At 38.9% G+C, this 14,412-nt stretch overlaps 1 protein-coding gene across 1 annotated transcript in view; it reads left to right on the top strand.

Moving 5' to 3' along the window:
* Positions 1-13,511, top strand: part of znf513a (zinc finger protein 513a) — a 14,585-nt gene extending 1,074 nt beyond the window's left edge. Inside the window, exons 3-5 of the mRNA XM_051644623.1 lie at positions 3,040-3,174; positions 9,884-10,570; positions 11,472-13,511. Of these exons, the coding sequence (XP_051500583.1) occupies positions 3,040-3,174; positions 9,884-10,570; positions 11,472-12,244 (1,595 nt within the window). The 3' untranslated portion in view covers positions 12,245-13,511. The remainder of the gene's footprint in view (positions 1-3,039; positions 3,175-9,883; positions 10,571-11,471) is intronic.
* Positions 13,512-14,412: the final 901 nt, after the last annotated feature.

Here is a 14,412-nt window from a genome sequence, read left to right on the forward strand (position 1 = left end):
CCTTGGCATTCCAGCTGTCAGTTTGTCCATATACTCAGGTGACATTTCACCCCACGCTTCCTGTAGCACTTGCCATAGATGTGGCTGTGTTGTCGGGCACTTCTCACGCACCTTACAGTCTAGCTGATCCCACAAAAGCTCAATGGGGTTAAGATCCATAACACTCTTTTCCAGTTATCTGTTGTCCAGTGTCTGTGTTTCTTTGCCCACTCTATCCTTTTCTTTTTGTTTTTCTGTTTCAAAAGTGTCTTTTTCTTTGCAATTCTTCCCATAAGGCCTGCACCCCTGAGTCTTCTCTTTACTGTTGTACATGAAACTGGTGTTGAGTGGGTAGAATTCAATGAAGCTGTCAGCTGAGGACATGTGAGGCATCTATTTCTCAAACTAGAGACTCTGATGTGCTTATCCTCTTGTTTAGTTGTACATCTGGTCTTCCACATCTCTTTCTGTCCTTGTTAGAGCCAGTTGTCCTTTGTCTTTGAAGACTGTAGTGTAAACCTTTGTATGAAATCTTCAGTTATTTGGCATTTTCAAGCATTGTATAGCCTTCATTCCTCAAACAATGATTGACTGATGAGTTTCTAGAGAAAGTTGTTTCTTTTTTTGCCATTTTTGACCTAATATTGACCTTAAGACATGCCAGTCTATTGAATACTGTGGCAACTCAAAAACAAACACAAAGACAATGTTAAGCTTAATTTAACGAACCAAATAGCTTTAAACTGTGTTTGATATAATGGCAAGTGATTTTCTAGAACCAAATTAGTAATTTATCATGATTACTCAAGGATAAGTTGTTGGAGTGATGGCTGCTGGAAATGGGGCCTGTCTAGATTTGATCAAGAACTACTTTTTTTCAAATAGTGATGGTGATGTTTTTTACATCAGTAATGTCCTGACTATACTTTGTGATCAATGCCACTTTGGTGAAGTACCAATTTCCTTCCGAAACAGCAAAATCTGTACATTATTCCAAACTTTTGGCCGCCAGTGTGTGTGTATATACAGGTGCATCTCAATAAATTAGAATGTCGTGGAAAAGTTCATTTATTTCAGTAATTCAACTCAAATTGTGAAACTCGTGTATTAAATAAATTCAGTGCACACAGACTGAAGTAGTTTAAGTCTTTGGTTCTTTTAATTGTGATGATTTTGGCTCACATTTAACAAAAACCCACCAATTCACTATCTCAACAAATTATAATATGGTGACATGCCAGTCAGCTAATCAACTCAAAACACCTGCAAAGGTTTCCTGAGCCTTCAAAATGGTCTCTCAGTTTGGTTCACTAGGCTACACAATCATGGGGAAGACTGCTGATCTGACAGTTGTCCAGAAGACAATCATTGACACCCTTCACAAGGAGGGTAAGCCACAAACATTCATTGCCAAAGAAGCTGGCTGTTCACAGAGTGCTGTATCCAAGCATGTTAACAGAAAGTTGAGTGGAAGGAAAAAGTGTGAAGAAAAAGATGCACAACCAACCAAGAGAACCGCAGCCTTATGAGGATTGTCAAGCAAAATCGATTCAAGAATTTGGGTGAACTTCACAAGGAATGGACTGAGGCTGGGGTCAAGGCATCAAGAGCTAGCACACACAGACGTGTCAAGGAATTTGGCTACAGTTGTCGTATTCCTCTTGTTAAGCCACTCCTGAACCACAGACAACGTCAGAGGCGTCTTACCTGGGCTAAGGAGAAGAAGAACTGGACTGTTGCCCAGTGGTCCAAAGTCCTCTTTTCAGATGAGAGCAAGTTTTGTATTTCATTTGGAAAACAAGGTCCTATAGTCTGGAGGAAGGGTGGAGAAGCTCATAGCCCAAGTTGCTTGAAGTCCAGTGTTAAGTTTCCACAGTCTGTGATGATTTGGGGTGCAATGTCATCTGCTGGTGTTGGTCCATTGTGTTTTTTGAAAACCAAAATCACTGCACCCGTTTACCAAGAAATTTTGGAGCACTTCATGCTTCCTTCTGCTGACCAGCTTTTTAAAGATGCTGATTTCATTTTCCAGCAGGATTTGGCACCTGCCCACACTGCCAAAAGCACCAAAAGTTGGTTAAATGACCATGGTGTTGGTGTGCTTGACTGGCCAGCAAACTCACCAGACCTGAACCCCATAGAGAATCTATGGGGTATTGTCAAGAGGAAAATGAGAAACAAGAGACCAAAAAATGCAGATGAGCTGAAGGCCACTGTCAAAGAAACCTGGGCTTCCATACCACCTCAGCAGTGCCACAAACTGATCACCTCCATGCCACGCCAAATTGAGGCAGTAATTATGGCAAAAGGAGCCCCTACCAAGTATTGAGTACATATACAGTAAATGAACATACTTTCCAGAAGGCCAACAATTCACAAAAATGTTTTTTTTATTGGTCTTATGATGTATTCTAATTTGTTGAGATAGTGAATTGGTGGGTTTTTGTTAAATGTGAGCCAAAATCATCACAATTAAAAGAACCAAAGACTTAAACTACTTTTAATTTTATACACATTTATTTAATACACGAGTTTCACAATTTGAGTTGAATTACTGAAATAAATGAACTTTTCCACGACATTCTAATTTATTGAGATGCACCTGTATATCCACCATGAACAAGTGTTGCAAAATGTCAAAAAGCATTGGTTATATAGTTTTTTCGGTAATTCTTTTAATTGACAGGTCTAACTTACCTGGGTTCAAACCTGTGACTAAGTGGAATGGTGCATAGTGTACCGATCAAACAAACAAGCTAGGTGGTTATAGATTCATCCACCTCCTCAAGATAATTATGTATCCATTGCACTTTCTTAAAAAAAAACTGGACGTTTCATTGCTACCCTTGTGCTCTCAAATAATGGGTGTTAATTTCCACATCGCCCAGTAGATGGCAGTAAAAGTACAGAAAATCCGAAGCGTGTATAAGGCCATTGAGAAGTCAACCAATGAACATAAATATAAAAAAACAAAAAACATGCTTGCTGCCTTAAGCGTTCAATATAATTCTTCTGAGACTTGCAGCTGCTGTTTTTAAACTTTACTCTCTTTTTTTTCAGTGGATTCTGAAGATGGCTTAGGCACAGGACGTCCAGCAAGCCTTACCTTTGAGAGCGACTTTCTCCTGGGACAAGAACTTGAGTTCTCAGATCCTGACAATGACAACAGGATCATAGGCCTTGAAAAGTTCTCAGGTGAGTTAAATGAGCCTTTAAACCCAGGAACCAAATAATGTGGATTGTATGTTGTTGGTTTATAGTAATCACATGTGTATTAATTGACCATGCTCTCAACCCCCAGTATGTATAGCTGCAGGCTGGAGACCTCCAAATTGGGGCGGAATCTCCAAAAGAGGGTGGGGTTACTCCAAAATGGTGGTGCACCAACTCCAAAAGGGTTAAGGTTAGGGAAAGGGTTAGTTTAGGGGCTCCCTATATCTTTAATGGCAATTTGGAGCTCATGTCCCTTTTTGGAGCTATGCCTACAGCTATACTCTTCTCCTCAACCCTCCTGGTGAAGTTTGGGGATAATGTTGTTTCTCAGTGCATTGCAACACAACCGTTTGCAAAATTGGAATGCAACCAGAATATATGATAGTGGTGAGTGATTTCATGATTGGTGAAGAAGAGTAATGGTTATTATCTATTATGCCTCATACACTCACTGAGCACTTTATTAGAAACACTATGGTCCTAATAAAGTTCCCGATGTGGTCTTCTGCTGTTGTAGCCCATCCGCCTCAATGTTCGACATGTTGTGCATTCTGAGATGCTGTTCTGCTCACTACAATTGTACAGAGTGGTTATCTGAGTTACCATAGCTTATCTGTCAGCTCGAACCAGTCTGGCCATTCTCCGTTGACCTCTCTCATCAACAAGGCGTTTCTGTCCACAGAACTGCCGCTCACTGGATGTTTTTTGTTTTTGGCACCATTCTGAGTAAACTCTAGGGGTACTCAACTTTGGAAAGCCGGGGGAACAGAAAGCAGGATCCCATTAGCCTCAAGGGCTGTACTCTTTATTTATTTATTTATTAAAACATATTTTAATTAATAAGGTGAGCAAACTACGCTAAATGCTATGTAATTAATACATGTAATTAAGACAAGTAAAATAAAACATTACATATAGATATATAGCAAAATTCTCGTAAAAGTGTGCTTCTTTAAAATTAAAATTGTGATATACTATTATAATGATTATATATAGGCCAATATTTATTTATTTATTTTATTTTTATTTATTTTTAAAAAGGTCCACACTTTTACAAGTAGACCACATACTGCATTTTTTTTTTTTTGCCATATATAGAAAGATGATGGTCTGCTCTGTTGTCACCGTAAAAGATTGTCACGACACACTGGCCACCTTGTGAACACATGCACACACACAGACACAGAGGTCGACCGATAGTGGATTTTACCGATACTGCTAACTAAGTTGGGCAGTACCTGCCGATAACCGATTAATCAACCGATAGTTTTTAAAATTGATACTGAATGAAAAAATAACACTCAAAGTAAAATAGTGCTGAACTTTATTACAAAAATAAACAGTACTAACTGAACCATGAAAATGTATTGCACTTTTTTGAATGAAATAAATATATAAATATTAATATATATGAACTAATATACGAATTTAAAGTCCGATGAGTCCACAAGAGGGTGCAATAAATACATAAACCATTTAGCACCATTATATTATTGCATATAACATTCCTATCCTGGCTGTTAAAAAAAGAGCATTTCATTTTCAACTAATGTGCATAAAATAAATCAATAAAAAGTTTTAGTCAGTCCATATTCTCAAATGTTAAATCAAAAGTAAAATGAGGGAGGAAAACACTTCAATAGACAGTTCACATGGTGTCACACTGATTCCTACTACTCCAGACTCAAGCTTCATAATAACAGCGAAATACCACATTGTTTTTATTCAGTACAGTTGTATGTAGAGTAGCAATATTCACAGAGAGCAGTGGTATTCAGCTGAACTCGTGGTGAAGCGGCTCAGACTATGAGCCCAGGCCAGGGGCTCTTCAAACAGACAGAACACAACAGACTGGAACCGAACGCAAGGATCTCGAGACACACATTTCCAAGTTGAACATCTTTCCTGACAAAGCATTTAAACAACTCATTGCTTAATCTGAGAAACGCTTATAAGAGAGCAAGACGCAATGGCCAAAGACCTCCACCAACTGTAAGGGGCTGTTCACACTGAACACTTTTTCAAACATCCATTTTTTTTCTATGTAGACACGCACTAGATGAATGTCTTCTTTTTACCTTTGTTTTTGTTTATTCAGTGTCTCGTGCAGGAGCATTGTTTTTAGATAATATGTCTAATTAAAAAGAACTTTAAAAGCATATTGAGACACCTGCTTTCTGTTAAACTGTATTTGTTGCGCTGTATCTAATCTTTTTTTAGTGCAAGAATGTGATCGACCTGAAGTCATCGTTAAACAGCAAGGATAAAAAAAATTGTGGGGGACATGACATCTGTTGCAGGGCTCCCTGTTCTTCTATTCTAATCTTTTCTATTTGCAAAAGTAATGTTTGGGAGTCTAAAATGTATTTTTCCTATTGACACTAAAGCTGAAGATATAAACAACCATCTTATGACAAAAGTTTTTGTGAAACATCTTAAGTGCCTAAAACATTTACACAATACCGTATCTCTGTTGAGTTCATTTGTCACCAGACACTCGGTTGATTCACGCTATGGCAGTGATGAGCAAATGTGGAAGAGACTCATGTTTAAACTGACTGAGAATGTGCATAAACTGTTATCAGTGCGCAGAGTGTAAACTGACCCCCACTCATGTTATAAAAAGTCGTTTATTATCAGACTTATATTTGCAGTCGTTTAATTCATTCGTTTTATCCGTTTACTGTTTCTTTTCCTCTATAGTGGTTCAGCAGTTTATCAATACTGAGAATTACCGTACAGGCTCTAGAAAATTGACACCTCAAAATTCATAAACTTTCAATTATTTTATGTGATGACAACATCACATGGGCCACAAAAAGATGGTTTACGGGCCACTGGTTGAGTATCATGGCTTTTGAGACTGTTATGTGTGAAAATCCCAGGAGATCAGCAGTTACAGAAATACTCAAACCAGCCCATCTGGCACCAACAATCATGCCACGGTCCAAATCACTGAGAACACATTTTTTCCCCAATCTGATGGTTGATGTGAACATTAACTGAAGCTCCTGACCCGTATATGCATGATTTAATGCATTACACTACTGCCACATGATTGGCTGATTAGATAATCGCATGAATAAATAGGTGTACCTAATAAAGTGCTTACTGAGTGTATGACATCAAATGTTAATTGTTTTAATTTTAAAAAAAAAACCTGTAAAAAATTTTTTTAAATAAATAAAATAAAGTAGAGGTATCCTGTAGTTTGCTTTTATCTCTTTTAATGGTGAAGTATGTAATTCCTGTGCCGCTAGTATCACCAAACAAACAGAATAAAAAATAAATAAAAAAACAAGCCTGCAGGTCTTGCAGGTAGATGCTGTACCTACACCATTATAGGGGAAAAAACATCTCGTTTGATGGCTATGCAAAAGTAGCTAAAATGCTATTTCTAGCCATTTTACATGCACCTGTTACAAGGCACGATAATATATTTTCTATAAAAAGAAGAAAATAAGAAGAGGATAATAAGACCTTTGATATTAAGCAAAAATCTTATTCTTGATGAGAATATTTCTTTTTTTTTCTTTTTTTTTTTTTAAAAGAATATTGAAAAATGTGCTTTAACTTTTTTAGAAGATACACTGCATAATATTTTTTTTCAGAGAATGTATTTTTAATATAAGTGTATTTTGTCTTCCTGTTCCGGCAGATTTTTTTCACTTGTTAATAACTTGTTTATAGTTAAAACAAGTGGGGAAAAAAAATCTGCCAGTGCTGAGGTAATCCAAAGTATTTTGATTACGTTACTGACTTTGAGTAATCTAATGGGATATATTACAAATTACATTTTAAAGCATGCATTCTGTAATATGTACTGGAATACATTTTAAAAGGAACCCTCCCAACCCAGGTTGTTGATCAAAAAGTAAAAAAGAAATATTAATTTTAATCACACATTGCACGGATGAGGTAAACGAGACACACATCGACACGACTGCACATCCTAGCACAGAAACAAATTGTGTGGAGCAGTGCACATTTCGTCGTTACACGCAACACATGTCCCAGACATTATAAACACGGGAGCTGATTTACTGTACGGAGAATAGATCTGTTCAGTTGTGACGTCAATTTGTAGGCGAACCCGGAAGTCTAATTCGCCATGTTTAATTATATACTTTTTTTTTAAAACGCACAGCAGCTTCAAAATTCACATTTGAGGTTTGACTGTGTGTAATTTATGTTGTAGAAAAAAAACATCCACGTTTCATCAAGTAATGTTTACCACAGACCTTATTTTACTCATAAGTTCAAAAACCCCATTATAAAAAACCCATAGGAAAATCTAGAGGGAACCCATGGCAAATACTCTTCCGGGTTTTTGGACTACAAGCTGAACAGATCCATGGAGACTTTGTGTGAACCAGGCTTGCGAGAGATATGGGCAAGCAGCTGTATCTCTTCGCGTCACCTGTAAATGCGCAACTACTGTCGTCTGAACCAGTGTCGAAAGCAAAACTGCCCGAGACCCAGCGTTTGCGCGATAGAGACTGAGAAGTGACTGTTTAGCAAGCTGCAGCCAGGTAAACTCTAGACTGAATGGCTGCCAGAGAAAATAATAGTTTTGAGATTTTAAACTTCAGCAAATTAAACATCAGCATTCAATATGTTTTATATCTGTATACAGTGTCTATTAATGCATTTGCAATGTACACTTAAGTTTATCTTACCAATAAAGCCTGATATAAATGGAATCTGCCCATTTGATCCTATTATTAAAAAAATAAATGCCCAACATTTAATTACAGCATGTCCACTGATTTTTATGGCATGTATGCATATACTTGTATCAAAGATTAATACCTGTAAATTGTTGGGGGGCGGGGAATGGAATATATGAACATATACATATTTATTTTAATTAAAATAAATGATGACTAACCAATTTCTTGAGAGTCCTTTGAGACAAAGTATAAAGTAAAAATATTTGTTGTTTTTTTAATGTTTGTTGTAATGTACCATGTACCATAACTTAATCGTGATTTATTACAGAAAATTGTGCAATTAATTAGTTTAAAAATAATTATCGATTCCCAGCCCTAATAAATACTAATATATATATATATATATATATATATATATGTATGTGAAGATGCCCCCTACCTGATTAGCTTAATATCTTTTTCAGTTGCATTACACTTACATTTCGTTAAAAGTCTGGCAAGTAAAAATAAAAATTTACTAGCCAATGGTGATTCTTTCTCCAACCTGTCCGTAGAGGGTTGAGACCTGTGACATCACACTGTTTAAGGACTATTATATGATGGCTAATGCCATATTTTGATTAAAAAATATTTTTATTATACGTTTATTGTATTGTTGGCATTTATAAAGGGCCATATGTGTTCAATATGGGCAGGGACATTATCTGCAAAGATGTATATGTAATGTAAGCAGATTTATGCAGACATATCGCATTCAGCAGTGTTATGCTTCATATACAGATTGTAGATGTTAGACCCCTGCCCTGGGTGGGCTCACATCTTTTCTGGTTTTGGCATTCTGACAGAACACACCATTTGAAAATGGCAAATCAGGAAAATATACAGTGTGCCACAACTAATACTGTATATAAGGGTCATCAAGACAGCCATCACCATCAAGGACACATTATAGCAAGGCATTTAGTCATCATCATCATCATCATCAACATCATCTCTCAGGGTCTTTATCATAGTTATCAGCATCATCAGCAGGGCCATTATAGTCAGCATCATTATCATTAGGCTGTGTAATCATCCACCCGGGGTTTCAGAAATGCCCAATATAAAGGCCCGTTCAGGCATCAGATTCACACATTTCTACATGTTACATGTCCATGAGGAGTTTGCAAAGGAAAACGTTTTGCAGAAACACTGCAGCCTCGTTTCTTCATTCGGGCACCACCTTTTATTTGCTTCTATCAGAATTTACCTAACACTGCTGTTTCTTTTTCACTGGCTTATTTGGTAAGTATAAATGCCAAATATTTACAATAATTGTACTGAGTTTGTGCTCTCCTCATGTTGTTTTGCACCTTTAAAGCATTTAAAGGGATAATTCACCCAAAAAGGTACAATTCTGTTGTCATTTACTGACCCTCACGTTGTTTCAACCCTGTGTTACTTATTTAATCCGTGGAACACAAAAGGAGATGTTAGGCAGTATGTTAGTTTAATTCATCATTCACATTTAATTGCATATTTTTTCCATGCAATGAACGTGAATAGTGTCTAAGACTGTCATTCTGCCTAATATTGGTTTGTGTCTTGTTCTTAAAATCTCATTGTCTTCCCACGGAAGACAGAAAGAAAGACACACAGGTTTGGAATAACATGAGCGTGATTCTATGACGACAGAACTACATTTCTTGGGTAAATTATCCTTTTCAATTTATGTGCAGTATATTATCTTTAAGTTTTCTTTAACCTGTATTACTGTGTGTGTGTATTTGTTAAAACCTTTAATGCATAGTCAGAGACTAGTACCAATACTACACAAAAGTTACGATCAGCTTTAAAAATTTATATATTACATACTGTATATTGAAATAATGTTTTTGTTGTATGTTAATGCTTGCACATGTCAGATTGCAAACACACAGACAGACACACACACACACACACACACATACATATATGTACATACAGCTGCATAATATAATGCAGTGTCCTGCTCTGTGCTTTGTACTGGTCCTATACAGCTGACATCAGTCTTTCTGGCTTCCCCCTGGGAGACGAGGAGAGCTCCCCCTTCAGCCGACTCAGTATGGAGAGTGACGCTGATGACCTGCGCACGACCGAAAGCGAGCGTGAAGAAAGGGGTTCAGAGTCTGCCTTTGCATCTTACCTATCTTGCAGGGGCTGTAGTCAACTCCTGGATGACCCTCTGGGACCCAGCATGGACTTGGTAGGGCCCTACTGTATGCGCTGCTGTAAAGGGGTTGTGGAAGAGAGGAAGATTTGCTCAGGCTTAGGCTTATATGCCGAGTCTAGAGGGGGAGGGACTGAGAGTGCTGGTGGCGAGGACAGTTCCCTGAAGCTCCACTCATGCAAACTTTGTGGTTTCACATCACGCTACACTAATCATGTTAAAAGACACATGAAGACACACAACGGCGAAAAGCCGTATGGGTGTCCATTGTGCTCTTACGCGTCGGCACAGCTGGTGAACCTCCAAAGGCATTTGCGCATACACACAGGAGAAAAGCCCTATAAGTGCAACAACTGCACTTTTGCATGCAGTTCTTTAGGGAACCTGAAGAGGCACCAACGCATGCATGCAGCTGTAAGCCATGCTCAAAGTGGTCCTCAGCCAATGAGAGACAACAGTTTAAACTGCACTGCTGTGGGTCAGAGAGAAAAGGACGTGGCTTCTGTCCCCAGTGAAGGTAAGCTTTTGATTTGCCAAAAGAAAATCAGATACCTTACACCTGGTATTAATATCCGTTTGGTGGTGAAGAGAGAACTAAGCGTAGAGTTAAAACTCTCAATTTACTAGTTGCTAGTTCCCATCCACATCTATTGTCATGAGCTTTGGGTAGTGACTGAAAGAATAAGATAGCGGATACAAGCAGCCGAAATTAGCTTTCTTCGCAGGTTGGCTCATCTCACCCAAAGGGATAGAGTGCTATGCTCTGAAATCCATTAGAGACTCGGAGTAGAGCCGCTGCTCCACTGGCCATCCTGCAGAGGAGTTCCGGAGGTGCATGTCCAACTAGGAGAAGACCTCGGGGCAGACCCAGAACACACTGGAAGGGTAATATCTCTCGGCTGACCTGGGAACACCTTGAAATGCACAAGGACGAGCTGGAGGACGTGGCCAGGGAAAAGTATGTTTGGGCTGCTATGCTTAATCTGCTGCCACCGCGACCTGGACCCGGATAACTGGCAGAAGATGGTTGGATGGAGAGATAATGTAAAGCTCATCTAATGTTTGCCTTTTATAGGTCCTTGACTATAATAACTGATAATTATCTTATCATCACGGTTGTGCTTAGAAATTTAAAATATAATTATATTTAGGAAAAACAGTGATCCATTTTTCTAAAATTATTTCTTTGGTCACACACTGATGCAGTAAGAGATGTATTTAGTCTCAATCACAGACCCTCCCCTTGAAATCTGATCACATGTGGTCAAGGAAGAATTATTTGAGACCCATGTCTCAGCGATGAGTTTTGTCTGACCACTTGTGATCAGATCACCCGAGACGCATCTTAATACCAGGTGTAAACATGGCCAAAGAGAGAGTTTCTCAGTGAGTTGTAACTAAATGTCCTTTGATTGCAGATGCTTTGCAGTCTGAGTCGCGTCCCCACATGGGAAGGGATGTCAGCTACTTGCAGACCTTTGATGGCCTCAGGTCGGCACAGCAATCATCAACAGCTGCATTGCAGTCAGGACAAACTGCTTCTGAACCGGCCACCCTACCCCCCATGTTCTTCCACTTCACCTGCCGGCTGTGTGGCATGGCCCTGGAAGATGAAGATGGATCCTCAGCCCAGATTTGTGCCAAGTGCACACTGGAGATGCTGACTAAGGACACACCAGGCTGCCCCACAGAGCGAGGGGACAAAGTCTACACCTGTGCCGCCTGCCCCTTCCTTACCCACTACCCCAACCACCTGGCCCGCCACATGAAGACCCACAGTGGAGAGAAGCCATATAAGTGCCCTCAATGCGACTACGCCTCCGCTCACTTCGACAACCTAAAGAGACACCATCGAGTACACACTGGTGAGAAACCCTACAAATGCCACCTGTGTGACTATGCCTGCGGGAACCTGGCTAATCTCAAGAGGCACCAACGGGTGCACTCAGGCGCCAAACCCTTTCAGTGTGCAATCTGCAACTACAGTTGTAACCAGAGTATGAACCTGAAGCGCCACATGTTGCGCCACACGGGGGAGAAGCCCCATAAGTGCCAAGAGTGTGGCTACACCACCGGCCACTGGGACAACTACAAACGACACCAGAAGAAGCACAGTCTCGCTACAGATGACTGGGTTAAAGTTCCGATGCCTGGAAATGAAGAAGAGGTGGATGATGAGGAAGAGGTGTAGCCTTAAATCTAGGGTATACTTTGTTTGTCCGCATACCGCATTTGGATTACCTATATGTAGGATGGCAGGAGGAGTGAACATAAATGACTCTTCCAATGCCATCCTATGTTGTGTAAATCCGCACGGTCTCGCGCACAGTTGGGTGTTCTAGCCTTTTAAAGTATACTTTTTTGACCGCAAACCTGTACAAATGCATTAGACGCATGCACACTACGACAACTTTGTCATATTCTTTAGTACAGTCAACTCCAGGCGCATGCACAGATGGACACGCACAGACGCGGACGGTCCACGTGTCTATATGAAAATTGGGGTGCACACATGGACTGTGCTGATGACGAAATTTACAAATGGGACCTGGAAAATCGAAGTATCATTAAGTTTTTAGAAGATGAAAGTGTGGTGTTCAGAGTATAGGGAGTGAGAGATTTGGAATTCGGAGTGATACTGTAGGACAGCTGTCCACAAGAGATATAACTGTAACAGAATAAGCTTTAGTGATTCTTTTACCTTGTGCCCAGAATAATTTTGAAAATCATTATTTTAGCCATTTGTCAAATATTTCCAGAAGCTGCTACACAAAGTCATGCACAACTTTAAAGACCGTCATTTGAATGTTTTAATGCCTTTGAAAAAGGCAGTTTGGTTTACCCAAAGCTCTCTAAGAGCATTCTGAGCCTGACCTCGGTTCATTTATCAGTGCCAAACAGACACTACTGCACCACTGCCATAATAAAGAAGCTCTTTTTTAAGCGTGACATTGCATGGCCACTTATGTTTACCTTAGTTAACTGCTTGGTTAACTCTCAGTCCTACTGGAAAAAATGCCTTTATTGATCACAATTATTTTGTTAATGTTTTGAACGTGATTTTTGCTCTAATTAATTCTGGGGAATGTGTTGCCTTTTTGATGTTGTTGTGTCGTGTGGACTGTGAAATGTCATTTGTCTGAGTTTACTTGAAGCAAAATGGTGCATAGTGGATATTCGTGTCATGCTGAACATACAGCTTTTATTTTTGTATGTGATTTTATTATATTTTTTCTCTGAGGAATGCTCGGCATGTATTTGCAACCTGTGGCATTATGTTAGCTATTTTGGAGGACAAAAGTAAACCTTATTATGCAGTAAAACTTTCAGGTTGTCAAAAAATGTTTGAACGTTAAGGAATTTTGTAGGTGTGTGGTGCTTGAGTGTTTTCCTGTAATTATGCAGTGGTTTCATTAATGCCTTAAATATCTTAAAATAAAACATTTGTGGTGAAATGATCAGTCTTAATTGATCAACTTCCTTGTGTCCCATTCACTTTTCACCTTGTCACATAACTGTGTGGCAGACATTATGTGTAGATCAGCAGGATGTGATTAAGATGCTGAGACAGGCAGTGCGTAATCCTCACTTTTATAATGAGAGCTTTAATCCTTGTCACGCTCTGCGGTGAACAGCTCTGGTAAACACGCTAATGAAGACAGAGCCGCAGGCAGCACTAGCAGTGATCTGCATGCTGTTAGATTGTGACAATGGATTTTTGATCATGTTTCTGAGGTGAGTCACGGTCTGTTTTGACACAGAGTTTATGTAAATTTAAAGAGATTTGACAACCTGATGAATGAAGTACTTTTCCAGTTTGAATTCTAATGCTTTTTGGCTTTGATCTGTTATATTAGGTTGAAATAATGGAGCTTCATTGAGTGGAATTTTACACTAGCAAAATCATAACCATACTCTAAAGTGGGGTACTCAACTTTGGGGGGCCAGAAACCCTTTAGCCTTGAGGGCTGCACTCTTTTCATTTATTTATTAAAACATGTTTTAATTACTTTTTTATATTAATAAGGTGAGCAGACTATGCTATATGCCATGTAATTAATACATGTAATTAACACAAGTCAAAACATTACATATAGATAAATAGCAAAAGTCTTGCAAAAGTGTGCTGCTTTAAAAAAATAAAAAGGTGAAATACTATTATAATGATCATATATAGACCAATATGTTTTTTGTTTTTTGTTTAAAAGGTCCACACTTTTACAAGTAGACCACATACTGCAGCAGAATACACCACTCTAAAAGATGACGATATACAATAGAGCACAACAGTCTGGTTCCGGAAGTAAAAATCCCATTTATTTATCCCACAGAGAAATGTATTTTTTTAATTATTATTTA

Source organism: Myxocyprinus asiaticus, chromosome 19 (assembly GCF_019703515.2).
Source record: "Myxocyprinus asiaticus isolate MX2 ecotype Aquarium Trade chromosome 19, UBuf_Myxa_2, whole genome shotgun sequence".
NCBI lineage: Eukaryota > Metazoa > Chordata > Actinopteri > Cypriniformes > Catostomidae > Myxocyprinus > Myxocyprinus asiaticus.